At 34.7% G+C, this 15,315-nt stretch overlaps 1 protein-coding gene across 1 annotated transcript in view; it reads left to right on the forward strand.

Annotated features, from left to right (window-relative positions):
• MED30 (Mediator complex subunit 30) overlaps positions 1 to 14,956 on the forward strand; it is an 81,508-nt gene extending 66,552 nt beyond the window's left edge. Inside the window, exons 4-5 of the mRNA XM_090385791.1 lie at positions 89 to 190; positions 14,858 to 14,956. Of these exons, the coding sequence (XP_090241917.1) occupies positions 89 to 190; positions 14,858 to 14,956 (201 nt within the window). The remainder of the gene's footprint in view (positions 1 to 88; positions 191 to 14,857) is intronic.
• The last annotated feature ends 359 nt before the right edge of the window (positions 14,957 to 15,315 follow it).

A 15,315-nucleotide genomic window follows, 5' to 3' on the forward strand; every position in this document is an offset into this window, starting at 1 on the left:
CCTAATTTTGCAGTTTTCTTGGATGTAGACAGCTATTGGTTACAATTTGTGTATTATGCTTATTAATATAAGACATTCTTGGGATTAGAGTCTTGTGCCAATGAAGGATGAAATAGAAGGGCGACAGGAGGATAGAAAAGTGACCGAAACTGTAAAGTATTTAACAGAGGAACATAATGAACTTGTTGAGGTAATTGACTAGTTTCTCTTCATTATAAATATTTTGTAGGTATATAATATTTTAGTTTTATTTTTGCATTTTTTTTTTTGTGCGTATGAAATGAATTTTATAACGATCTAGTAGCAGATGAATACATGTCAGTATATGCTGTCTAGTGGAACTCTAAAACACAGGTATGTATTCCTTGATTTACACACTTTTGCATATATGTATGTTGTACTTTTAAGAACTTTTTTTTTTTTTTTTTTGAAATATACAAAAAATTTTGAGTTGATCTGACTTTGAAATTTACCTACTACTAGGACATAATTTAACCTGGCAGTGAAGACACCCTATTCTTAACAAATGGAGCCTGACAGGCTCACCTATTTCCTTTTTTATTTCTGAAAAAAGTAAAATTGTTTTTAAAAAAATTTGCTTAAAATAAAACTGTTAAGCATGCAAAAATTCAAACTAGTGCATGAATTTTGCAAATTTCACTTAACTCTGCAACTCATATCGCTTACAAAACTACTGATGTAAAACTGTGAGTATCTAGCAAGAGGAAGAGATTCTGATCACAAAATGGTGATTAATCTGCAACAGATATTTTTCAGGTGGGCCTGCAAAAGTCCATGACACTGCTTCCAGGTTAAGAAATTTTTAGAACTGTTCACACCACACTGTACATATTCTGTTGAAAACATTTGGAACTGTACTGGTATTTTTAGAACTACATTTGTGCAAAAATTTATGTTGGAAAAAACCTATAAACCACAAGGTAGCTTCATGTAATCAACTGCACATTTTCCTCCTAACTGTTTGGAGAGATCTGAGTTTGAATCCCGTGTGTGTGTGTGTGTTGTTTGCTAAACTCAGGCAAAGGGAGTAGGGTTCTTTAGTGGGAGTTATTTTAGCTTTTTTAGCCAGCACAACATGTGGATTAATCCTTCAAACCCAGACCTCTCAAAACAAGTGATGAGTGGTGGATTGTAATATCATAGAGGACTCTGATCAGTTATTACTGCATTTAATGTGCAGAATGGTACATAACATGTAATAAATTTTGTATATACAGTAAAAGTACGCATACCCATCAAACGATCATGGGTAGCACAGTCAGTAGAATTCCATCCTTCCCACACCGGGTGGAAAAGATCCTGAGTTTGAATCCTGTCAATGCAAGGAATTTTTAAGGGTCTTTTTCACAACGTGGCTGAGTTCTCATACATTAAATTTTTCACAGCAAAAGTTTTTTTTTTTTTTTTTTGTAACAAAGGAAAGAATTTCTTATACAGCAATACCTCGCTTAGCATGGCTTCAAACAGCACGGATTTCACTATAAAATGGTTTTCAATTAAGTTTAAGTCAAAAATTTACTGTATATATTAAAACTCATTCAATAGCCTAGACACGTACTCTACAGATATGCTGCGTTGTGGTAGCCTGGGTATGTGTACATATATGCTGTGGTGCCAACTCTATTGTCTCACATGTGCATGTGCCAATAGCTCTCCTCAGGCAGTCAGCAACAACATGTAACAGTGTTCAGTATTCTTAATTCCATCCAGACAAGACACGTGATAATTCAATTTAGGTAATTCAATAACAGTCTTGAATTGATAGCCTTCCATTGCACTATTTATTTATTATTATATTTTTTCAAAAATATATTTGCATCTTGGCTAGAAATCACTGCCAACAACATGCTAAGCAAAACATGTCCCATTTCACTGGTTTTGAATTGCATGTTCAGACAATTGCTGAAGACATTGTGAAGATCGGAAAAGACTTGGGATTTGAAGCTTTGGACACTGCCAATATACGTGACTCACATGCAAATGACTTGGATGATGCAACTCTCCTTGAAATTGATGAGCAAACTGCATATGAAGAAGAGGAAAACAATTGTGAAGTGGATAACACTGAGGTGGCACCAAAAGAATTTTCAACAAAAGAATTGGAGAAAGTTTTCTGAGGGGTTGACGTGGCCTGTGAGGCGATTATGAATGGAGATCCGAATGTTGAATTAGCATCAAGATACGGAAAATTTTACAAGATAGAATTCGATGCTACAAAGACTTGTACCCTGAGAAAAAGAAAACATAACTTTACAAGACTATTATTAAATTGCCTAAATAAACAATAAAGCTGTATTCTCATCTCTTATGATGTTACCTCTTCATTAATAAAATTTTTGCAATATTTTTTATTTCAAATCCTTTTAATTGACTATCAAGTGCAATTTGTTTATAGACTTTTCTCTGGTATGCATTCAATTAAAACCCATTATAACTATACCTCAATTAGCACAGTTTCACATAACATGGAACAGTTCCGGTACCAATTATCAGTGCTATGCAGGGTATTGCTGTATGATCGAGCTTGAAAGGGCACTAGCAAGTACACTAGCATAACAAATAACATTAAACAACCCTTTCAGTTGATGACAATTTATTGAAAATGGTTGTGAGACATACAAAGTTATCTCTACCATTAAATGTGTTCTTATTTATACTCCAGTGCAACAACCACATCAGAGGAATTTAGAGTAAGTCAGAAATCAATGGTTAATCATATTTAGCAGGCTTGAACCACGGTCCACTCAAAGAGCATGTGCTGCTGCACTCTCACTCTTTTCTACCCGGGCTACATCAGGCCTGTGCATGAGGGAAAAAATTCTTTTCTTTAATCTTGAGAGTGACTTTAAATTTACTTTACACTTTGTTCAGAACTTTCTTTCTTGGTTACATTCAGTTCTTTGGCTGTCTTTAAACAGATTAATAACTTTTGCGGGAATGCTTTATTTCTGTATTACCAGCAAGAAACTTCTTTTATTGACAGTAAATTCACTTTTTCCAGCAATCATTAAAATTTTAAACCATTTATATGTTTACTGAATTGACTCTCATTGCTGTTTATTCACTTTTCACTTTGTGAGAAAATCTAAATTGCAGTTCACTAAATAAAACCTTCAAAAGGTAACTTTAACTGCTTTTGAAAAATCTTTTTAAAAATAACCTTCTTCAATTTAAATTGGCAGAATAACATTTACACTACATAATTTTCCACAATAAATAATAGCTTGTTATTTATTGTGTAATAAATAAATTGTTATTTATTGTTTAAGTGAATTTCATACTTGATTACTGGGCTGCCAACCAGTTGGTAGAGAAAACTAGAAACTGGTTAGAGTGTAATATTCATTCAGTAACAATGTCAAGTGAGAATCTCTGTTAAGCAAGGATTGTGTACAAGACAAGAGATTGTGCATGCTATTAATAGTGTAACGTTTAAAATTACTCAGCATATTACAAATGTGCAATTTCTATGAGTAATAGTAATAGAGGCATGTGATGCAAGAAAGCAAGCATTATGAGCTTATGTAGCATCAGCAAAAAAAAAAAAAAAAAAAATATTCACACAACCATTCCCTCTGAATGTTTGTCCAGTTCCTCGAATTTATTTAAGCTATCAACTTCCAACAACAGTTAATTGCTGGAAGTTCGTTCCAGCAATTAACCACCTGCTGGCTAAAGGCAAATTTCCGCACATCTATTCTATAACTGTCTTTCCTCTATTTGAATTTATGCCCCCTTAGGTTCATAATCTGAGCAAGTGGAAGAATCTCATCAGAATTCAGCATGCTCAACCCATTCAAGGCCTTATACACCTCTCTTGGTAAGAGGATCCCTTCATTCCCTCACCAATCTTGTTGCCCTTCTCTGTACACGCTCAAGCAAATCTACATCCTTCCTAAAATGAGGCCTCCAGATCTGTACACAGTACCCAATGCATGGCCTGACCATTGCCTTATACAAAGGGATAATCACCTCCTTTTCCCTGCTAGCAAAATTCCTATATATCATTGACAACACCCCATGACCTGCCCTGGCAGCCTGTCTGCATTGCTCAGAAAACTTCATATCTGCCTGCACAATTACTCCCAGGTCTTTTTCTTTTTTTTCTACCACCTTAAGTGTAGTACCACACAGTTGGTACGTTTCTCTGGGGTTACTTCTACCCATATGCAGTACTTTGCATTTGTCACTGTTAAATTTCAGTTGCCACTTCTAGCCCATCTGCCCAAATTTTCTAGATCCTGTTGCATTAGCACACTGCCATTACTGTCATTAACAACCCTGCCAACCTTTGTATCATCTGCAAACTTTGACACTTAGCCTGATATACCTTCATCAATATCATTGATAAATATACAAAACAGCAGTGGGCCCAACACCGAACCCTGTGGAACTCCACTAACATTAGTCCATGAAGAGCAGCATCCATTGATTACCACCCTCTGTCTTCTCCCACTCAACAACCCTTTTATCCATTGTAGCAACTTACTCTTAATACCATTCTGCTCCAATTTGTACAGTAGTTTTCCATGCACAACAGTATCAAAAACTTTCCTGAAATCCAAGTATATGATATCAAAATTATTTTTTGCATCCAGTTCCTTTGTAACCACATCATAGTATCCAATCAACTTTGTCAGACAAGACTTTCCCTTAACAAACCCATGCTGTGTCTTAATTATTGCTGCAGTCTTGTCTAGATGATCCTGCAATGCACTTTAACCAGTGACTCCATTAATTTTCTTGGAACAGAAGTTTAACTAGTCTGTAATTATTTGTGTCACCCTTCGATCCCCCTTTGTGAATTGTGGATACATTTGTACATCTGCAGTCCATGGGAACCTCCCCTGAGTCCAAGGATCTCATAATTATGGCTAAGGGTTTGCTTAGTTGCTTTGCCACCTCCTTTAATATAACTGGATAGATCCCATCTGCCCCAGGTGCCTTTCTTATGTTTAACTTCAACAATTTCTCTTCCACTTTGCTCTCAGTTATTACAAAATCATTAAGCACCCTGATAACCTTCTGTCATTTCTTTCCTTAATAATTCCTCATGCATGAATTTAGATGCAAAATACTCATTCAGTTTGTTTGCTATCTGAGCAGGAACAGCATTGATATCAAGTGGACCAATCTGATTCATCCCCTTTCTTTTTAGAGTTTATACAAGTAAAGAAATCCTTGCTATTTTTCTTAGCATCTTTTGCCAACCATTTCTCGTAATTTGCCTTCGCTTGCCTAATCTCTTTTGTGACTTGATTACAGACTAGCTTATATCTGCCATAGGCTTCTGTGTCGCCTGATAATTTATATGCATCCCATGCATTTTTCTTCTCTGCCACAAGTCTCATACAAAAGTACATACAAAGGCCATTCAAAAAAAACAACAAAAAACTTCAAAATCAACATAAAATGCACATCATGTAAAAATTGATGATAACCTTGTGTCAGATTACTGATTTAAGTCTATTGATAACACGGCGTATTCACATGTCTTCACCTGTTGGTGTTATTTTTCCAAGAGGTTGGCAGCACCCTTCAGTAATGTAACAAGGTGGAGATGTGACCTGTAATCTAGTTTTTGAATGCAGAAGGAATAAAACCTGTCAATTTATCACAGAATGTTGACTCATTATGGGAAATCATGCAAGATTTAGTGGTGAATAAGTTTAAGAACAGTATTGAAAGTGTTGAGGATTTAGGGCTAGCAAATTGTGTCCTCCCTCCCCCAGAAGTCAGTGACAGTGGAAGAACTCATACAAGAAAATCATTGCATTACTGTTGGAGAAATTCTTCTTGGAGAGTATGAGGAGATGCTTTCTTAGGATACATGTAACTTAGATGCACTATTATACATCGGAGAGTAAGTGTGCAAGTTCAGTGTGGTGCCATATAGGCTAAGTTTGACTGAATAAAGTCCATACCCAAGCATCAGCAGAAAAGTGTTAGTGTCCTAGGATCATGATGGAATGATAGGAATGTTGTTGTTTCTTAACATTCCAAAACCTATGGTACTTTGGATGCACTTCCTCAAATGTAGGCAGTAGTGAATGCATTAAAGAATATTTAACTTAACACTTTCAAAAACTCCATTAGTAGCTCCGTACGTATAAATTTAATTTTGACAACCAGCACTCTCAACTGCTGTAAGTTAACACATTATGGTATTACAATAGAAAGTCTGCTCACCGCTAAATGAAGTCCACAATTTACCATATTTAATTATTATATATTTATTTATGTATATTGCATATAAACACAGTCTTACTTTCCCTATACATAAAAAATCACTTAGGGTGAAACTTTGTGCTATGATCAGTTCATCATCTATCAACTTAAGTGATGTTCATGGTGCTTTTCTATATTTCTCTCTGATTGGTTATTATGGGCAGGGAACGCTGTGTTTATGAAATTTTTATCAAGAGAAAGGTGTTTTGGTCGATATTTTTGAACTTCAATTTTATTTACTATGCAGTTACAGTTATCATTCTGTGCATTTATTTGCTCTGAAAGTTAATCTTTATTGACATTAGTTTTTATTAAACTTTATATTATAAATCTTTACTACTTCCAAAAATGAGGGAGAGTAGCATCTCTGGACCATGTTGTGTGCATTGCATGGAAATAAAAACCTGATGTGGGATATAAAAACATGCTTGCTATGAGAAAACCTTAATAAACAATTTTTGCATTATTTAATTTCCTTTACTATCTTACATTGACATTTCTCTGAACGAAATTTGCTTAATATCTCACATCATTCTTTTTCCAGGTGTTTCACAACCATATTTGTTATTCTTGCCTTTCTAATTATGTTCTGTATGGATGTTTAATATTTTAGTAAGTAAAACAGTTATGCATGTACTGTAGTAAAGGTATCTGAACATAGACATGAAGAATTTCATGTTTTCCCTTTGTTTTCATCTGATGTTAAGAGCACATTTGGTTGATAGTACTGTATACAGTTGTGCATCATTCAGAAAACAAAAAAAATCTGAAAACTGGCTTGTCTTCTACCTCAAGTTTGTTGGATAAATTTATACCTGCACGACAGTCCAGACTAATTTCTTCTCTGAAGTGGCCTTTCTCCCCCCCCCATACTGAAGGTCATTCAGTAGTTGTGGACAAGACTTTTCTGTGGCTGCCAAAAAAAATGCTTAGTGTTGATCATGCTAAGGGAAGGCAATCTAAAAGTCTTTACTTTCATTCCTGAAAAAAAGGTATAAAAAAATTTTGTTTCTGTTTTTTTTCTCTTTGTTATTTTATAATTTTTTAAATGAATTATTTATTATCAGAGAGCTTTTATAGGTGATTGCTTTGGTAGCTTCATGGTACCAAGTTTCTCAATTCCAAATTTTCATCAGTGGCCTAAGGGATAAAAGAATAAATAAGAATAAAATAATGTAATTAATAAAAATAAATTAATTATACAGAAAAATGATTAAAAAGTAGATGGTTGCACTGTCAAAGCATTCTTTCTTTATTCATGTTTGAATTTTAACATTTCATGTTTGGTTATATTTATTATTCAAAAATTAGAAATATCCAAAAGCTGGCAATTTCCAGGTCCTGACATTGATAAATGCAAAGTGCTACATGTGGCTAGCAGTAATCCAAAAATAACATACCATTTGGTTACCACCAAACTCAAAGTAATAGATAACGAAAAAGAGATGCCTCCGTAGCCAGGTGGGAAGGAGCAGCAGTGCGTAGCACACGCTTCTTGATTAGACCGGGGTTCGAGCCCGTCACCAACAAATACGGAGGATGCGGAAAGGTCAGGGAATGACCACCGCATATCCCGGAGCAATATGGCCTTAGTTGCTAATGCTCCTACAAACCAAATAACAACAACATAACGAAAAAGACTGGGAATAATTGTAGATCTGACATGAAATTCTCTGACCGCAGATAGGATGCTAGGATAAATAACTCATGTGGTTATATCAGTGATTTATAGGAAATAGAGATAGAAGTGATTATCTTACTGTATAAATCAGTGGTATGGCCACATCTTGAACTGCATATAGGTTTGGAAACCTCATTTTAGGAAGGACATAGATCTCTTGGAGATGACACAGAAAAGATCAAGATTATGAGAGCACAAAAGGGCATTCTCTGATGAGACCGAAGTTCTGTAAATTGCAGAATCTGGAAATTGTCTATGTGAAGAGCTAAATGGAATGTTTAAGGCTTTAGCAGGGTTAGGTAAATTAAATGCCAATGGCATCTTTACTACTGAAAGAAACATAAAACTGAAAAGGGATACATTAGGTGTGCAGAAATCTTTTCCTTCAGCCAATGGTTGGTGGAATAAACTTCTGCAGAGCATTGTTGAAGATAGGAAGTTTGGATAAATTTAAAGGAATGGGCAGATTATTAGAGGGAATGGAGAACTCAAGCAGGTTTTTATTTTCCATCACTTTATTAATACTAATGTAATAAACTAATGCTAAAAAAAGTTCCTGCCATCTCATCATGATGAGTATTAGGTACTTAGTTTTTGTATTCCCTTTAGTCGTTTAGTGCGTAATAAAGGATAATTTATTTATTTAATTTAAATCTAAACTCCATTAAATTTGAAATATTCATATAAACTTCATATGAAAGTGATCCACACTGAGTATTAAGTCTAATATCACATGTGAAAGCTGTGCGAAAAAAAAAAAAAAAAAAAAAACACACAATTTCTTAGGCTTTCTTCAACTGAAAGGCTTGATGAAATTTTCATATTCTTTCAGGAAACATTTGCTGACAAAAAATTGGTTCTACAAGAGGAAGTATTCTGCAAACATACAACGAATATTGCTTGAGCTGTAAACTATATCCTCACCAAAGAGAAATAACTTGTTTTAATAAAGTTAGTTTCTAGTTCTCATTAACTAGTTAATTTGACTTGTTCATTTCTGAAAACACTGCATGTTTCCTATAGATAAATTAACAGTTCTTTGATACTGCAGTCTGTAGGGTAAAACATTTTGCAGTGGCAGCCATTAAAAACTTATATAATTCAGTCTTATAGACTTATACAGGGTGATTCACTACCAGTGCGACAAACTTGCAGAAGGTGCAGGGGGCACAAAGGCGAATTGGAATCACATAGCATTGCAGGGTCCGAAATGCCTTCGTCATGCGGTAGAGGATGTTGAATGAGAGGTCGCGTGAACAGCGATCCCGCTGGAAGTCAGCATTTGCAAACCGGTTCCCGAGGCAGTAGGATGGATGAGTATTCAAACGTTGAACTGGCCGACGTGCACCTCGCGTATGGAGCTGCGGACTGTAACGGGTGTGCCGCTCTGCGCTTGTACCAGGAACGTTTCCTGCACAGGCGTGCTCCTCATCATACGATTTTCGCGCGTGTGCACAGAAGGTTACGTGAGACTGGTTGTTTCAGGAGAGGTACCATGAATCGAGAGCGAACGACGAGGATGCCAGACAATGAGGAGAATGTCCTACGTCTTGCAGAAGGCAGTCCGAGTACTCGAGCGATAGGTCAACGATTGGGTATTTCCCAATCCACTGTATGGAGAATACTGTCAACAAACCAAATGAGTTCATACCATCTGCAACGCGTCCAATCATTGGAGCCTGTGGATTATCCACTCCGGAGGACTTTTGCTACTTGGTTTCTTCAACAAAAACGGTTCGCAAATGCTGACTTCCAGCGGGATCGCTGTTCATGCGACCTCCCGTTCAACGTCCTCTACCTCATGACGAAGGCATTTCGAACCCTGCAATGCTATGTGATTCCGATTCGTCTTTGTGCCCCCTACACCTGCAAGTTTGTCACACTGGTAGTGAATCACCCTGTATAATAAGTTACAGACATATAATTCAATTAATTAAATAATTGAATTATATGGGTGTAAACTGAAATAAATTAAAAGACAAGCTATCTATTACAAAAGCAAATACAGTATATTTGTGCAGAGATTATAAAATATTAATAACTACATATTTGGAATACAGAAAAGTGGGTATAACTTTTTAATTTTTGTATTTAATGTTCAATTTTATTTTTCATGCATTAATACAAAAATTCAATTTTAGTGCAATCTAGAGTGTGTCATTTCACATTCACTAAAACTGAATAAGGTTACTAATTCTAATGCTTTTTTAGCTGAATGAGTGGACTGCTTATGAGAATGTTTCCAGAGTGAAAGATTTGAAATCAGGAAGCACAGGGTCTCTTTTGTTATGCTTCTGTATCCACACTTCTTTTTGAAAAGTACATTTACTGATTACAGAAAGAGAAGAAAAAAATTGTATATCACAGTAACAAAATATGAATAAATATATAAACCACTGAATTTCAATATGATCATTCAGGAATCTAGAAAACAGTGGGTGTAATACTGAATTATTTTGTGAATTCTTTCCATCTTTTTTCATCAAGTGAAGTGTTTGCATTTCTTTTATTCCTTCCTTTCATAGGTGTATTTGACTTTTGTCTAGGTAATGGGTTTTGGACGTGACTGATAAAACTGCACCAGCATATATTCATTTTTACACCATTCAAGATTTTCACATAATTTTCAGTCTTTGGAAATCAGTATGTTTCACAAGAGGCCTCTAGTTTAGTGGTCAGGAGTGGGAGTGTAGTAGCGTACGCTGCTTGAGTAGACTTGGGGGTCAAGCCACTGACTGCTAAATATGGTTGATCTGCCAACCAGCATAGCATATTATGGTCCATTTCCCTCATCATGAATTGTTGAGTAGGCTTCCAGCCTACAGTGGATTGATAATGGTTTTACCTTTACATTTCCATGAATAGGTGGTCTTTGAAAATAATGTGCTGACCTGAATATATGAGCTCTTTCATTCAAAAGAGACTTACAAAGCAGTAGTGCTAAGAGTTTCCATTGACCTATATTTTTGTAATTGAAAAATTTTCACCTTAAAATGGTATTCACTGCAATGGGATTTTAATATACATAATTTTTCTATTACAAATTAATTTTATGAGAGGTACTGTTTATTAATACTGAGTATGAACATCTGTGTGATGTGTTCAGCTTGAAAATGCAACATGTATTTTCATATTAGTTCTTTCTTCAATAATAGGTATTTGTGTGCACATGTAAATCATATCTATTCATATGTTACTAAGATTTATAAAAAGCCATCTGTTGAAATCACAACTAGGCAAGATTAGCATAGCCTATTCTGTGGAACTTGCAGCTATAGAAAAGACCCAGTGAAGTAAGCTCCACTTGTATTAATTTTACAAAATTGTTATTTATGACAATAATTCACTTAGCCATTTCATATATTCATACTTCATTATATAACCAGATCGGACATTTATGTAATGGACGTGGGATGATATTAGATACCCCAGCTGATGTTGCAGATGAACTCAGGATTTACTTTGCATCGATATTTACAGAAGAAAAAGCCTTTATGTCAATAAGAAATTATGGGAGTGAAGTTTAAAAATATGTAATTAATGATATTGAAATTTCACATGATTATTGAAAAAACTTTCAACTTACGGGCAAATAAGGCTCCTGGGGTTGATGGCATATACCCCATAACTTTAAGGGAGGCAGCAAGTGAGTGCAATGAACCATTGAGGTTCATAATGAAAGCATCGCTGGACTCAGGAGAGATTCTGTTGGATTGGAAAAGTGCCAATGTATCCAGATTTTACCAACATGGGTGGTAGGGGCTGACAGTTTTGGGGAAATTCAAAGGTCAGCTGGATAGTTACCTATGGGAGGAGGGAAACGCTTAGGTTGTCTGTTTACTTTTCTTTTATTATTATTATTTTACTCTTTTCTTCCTTTTTTTGGGCTGGTGCGGCATAAGCCTTAGGCTTCCTTGTACCATATGGCCATTACTAATAACTAATTTTGTTGCTAATATTCTCTGACCGACATACTTGATTCTTATGGTTGTCCAGCTTCTTATTCATAATATATCACCCCTACTTATAGTTTTAAAAATAGCCAGTTCTGTCTGGCATTGGCAGATTTTGTACTTTCCCTTAGGGTACAGAAAGAAATGAACAAGTCAAACTTACAAGGCTTAAAATTGGGAAGGGTAGAAAGAGGGGTGACAGTAAAACTTCAACTGTTTTGGTTAGTTTTATGGAGGGATTTTTGCAAAATGATGCATTAATATTTCCATGTCCTATAATAATAAGTTTACTGAATCCCAGGCACTGCTCCTATATGCATCATTATTGTTGCAAATCAAAGCATTGCATTTATTATCAAATTACATCTTTCATAATCTCTCTTTGTCAAATGGCCTAATAAGTCTGAATGTTTTAATATTATATGGTGTGTATAAAAATAATTAATATTTTTATTAATATATTTATATTAATATATACAGTGGAATCTCGTTAATACAAAGTTCAAGGTACCTAAATTTTCATGTTTTGTAATAATGAGGTCCCCAAAAGTGTCAAAATTCTACCTTTTTTTTTTTTTTAATATATATACTGTATTATCTAAGAATAATAATAATATCAAAAATAAATTAATAAAAATAAAAGCCTTGTCTAACAATAGAGTAATAGGAGTAACATATTTTTTAAAGATTTTATTTTATTTGTAAGATAAACTAAGAGAAAAGCAATATGAATGGAAATGAAAATATTGTACAGTATATATTTTGATATATACAATATTTTAGTATCACAGTAAAAAGAATTAATCTTAATATAAAAGAAGACATACAAACAATTAACTTTTTTAATAAATTGATCTAATTTAAAGAAAGAATCCAATGTTGTTTGCACAGTTTTTGTCCTATATGCATTTTTAACTACAGCACAGATGTTATCAAATGCAATAGTTTTTTCTTTATCAACGTTACTGCAAACCAACAAATTCTCATGTTCAATGCATTTTGGGCATCCTTTTTAGATGGCAGTGTGCTTGCTTCTTCACTTTTGCTGTCGCTGGTAACAAAAACATCATCGTCTTGTTTGGTACCCAGCAGCTCTTCTGGTGTTGACATTGCAGTGGTAGCAACTTCATCGTCCACCTTCACAAACTCTTCAAATTTGCCAACAAAATCCATATGCTCCTTCAAATTCCTCTATTCCTCACTGTTGCTATCACATTCGTCTGCTGGACCATGTTTTTCGATGGTGTTCTCTCCAAAGCCACTCTTTCTGAAGCAATTGATTATTACACTTTATGTAATACTTTTCCAAGACATTCCAATTTGGCTGCAAATTGTTTCTTCCTATGTTGCAGATCAAGTACCTTATCAGGTGGGCTCTATATGCTCTCTTGAGGTTATAAATAATGCCTTGATCCAGTGGTTGCATTAAACTTGTGGTATTGAGGGGGTAAAAACAACAGCCGTATATTTGTCAACTGAAGTGTCTCGGCAGAATGTGCTGTGCAACAGTCTAGAATCATCAAAATGTTCCTTTTTTTCTGAAGCCATTCTTCTGTCCAATTTTGATAACCAAGACTGAAAAATTTTGACTAAGCCAAGCGCTTCTGTTGGCTTCATAATCACAGGGAAGTTGGTTAACTGCTTTAAAACATCTTGGCTTGGAAAACTTACCAATCACAAGTGGACATAGTTTTGTACTGCCTTCTGAATTGCAGCATAACAAAGCAGTAAGTCTTTGTTTATTTAATTTTCCACCACGACAAGACTCTGCTCGAACAGCAAGTTATAAAATAAACCTGTCTTGTCAAGATTAACAATATCCTTTGCCTCATATTTTCAAGGATGGACTGTACAGAACACAACCAGGCTGTAGCCTTTTCTTTGTTGACTAATCCAGACTTGCCACAAACATTTCGCGAAACCAAGTATTTCTTGTCTTTAAATCTTTGGAGCCAACCACTGCTGCATCTCAGCTCGATAATTTGCCTTTCCTTGCAAAATCAGACCTGATATTAGCAAATTATATGCACGTGTTTGTTGGTATCACTCAAAAAGTTTTGTTTCAAGCCCCTCATGTTTTTCACCACAAATTCGTTTCCTGTTTTTCATCACTGCTCCAGTGTCACGCACTTCTTCAAGTCTTTTTCGGTTTTTCAGTACTGTAGGTAAAGGGATGTTGTATTCCTTTGCAATGTCCGTTTTGCTTCTTTCCATCCTATCAGACTCTTTATAATTTTTTTTTTTAATTTCCAGGCTTAATTCTGTCCTTTTACGTTTAGTTGCCATAATACTGCTAGATAAGATTTAATATAAACAAATCTGGAATTAATTTAAAGACAAGTTCCAAAAAAGACATTAGTTCAGATAAAATGGCACAAAAAATAGATTGCTGTATACGATAGCAAAAGACTTTTTGAACTGGAGTAATAATTGCAACTGAACTTATTACTGTGGAGAGTGAGGGAGTGCATGTAAACAACTTAGAAAAACTTTTTATTCTTTTGTTAATTTAACAACTCATCCTTCAGAAAGATGTTTTTCAGAGTGCACTTGATGTTGTAGCTACCATAAACTGCTTTTGTTTACACAAAACTAATTTCTAATAAGTCAGTGCCATCCTTCGGGGAGCTGGGTGGCCAGGGGCAATAATTGGATCGCTCTACCAAGATTTGTATTAAACATATAAAATGACAATATTTATTTCTCACAGGGTGAAAAAGTACTTTGTAATACATATTAACCGAATTTTGTAATAAACAAATATATTTACATAGAAAAGCCTATCCTTTCGCAGGGAATGGTATGTGCTTCATATAAACTGAGTTTGTATTAACGAGATTTTACTGTATATTAATATATTTATAAATATATTTTCTATAAAGATTAATTTATAAAGAAATGACTAATCTAAGCCTATCCTGTTAGCTTAGCCTTCAAATCTTCAAAATAACTAATTATCTGTTTTTCTTTTTAGCAAGTAATGATGAAGAACAGACAAATGAAGGAAGTAATAGACAACCTGAGAAGTTTTATATGGGATATAAACACTATGCTTGCTGTGAGAAAACCTTAATAAATAATTTTTGCATTACTTATTAGTTTCCTTTGCTATCCACTGACATCATAGAAAAACCTTAGCAGTTAACAGATATGTCTATGTTATCTTAAGATGACATAGCAAATGTTTCTTATCTCAAATCATAATAGGAAGCTCAAACAAATTCTCTTGTCGAGTGATGAAATGCTATGCTGAAATGAATTTTATTTGATTCTTTTTGTGGGTGGGGTGAATAAATCCACTGCTGACAATAATAAACTATTTGTTTACACTGTGGTGGAACATAGGAACAAAGAAATTTGTAAGATAAAGGGCCAAAAAATAATTTTGTTTTGTGGTATCACATGATTCAAATACTCCTCATGCAGAACTTT

The sequence above is a fragment of the Mastigoproctus giganteus genome, chromosome 12, assembly GCF_048544385.1.
Source record: "Mastigoproctus giganteus isolate SK-2022 chromosome 12, ASM4854438v1, whole genome shotgun sequence".
Taxonomy (NCBI): Eukaryota; Metazoa; Arthropoda; class Arachnida; order Uropygi; family Thelyphonidae; genus Mastigoproctus; species Mastigoproctus giganteus.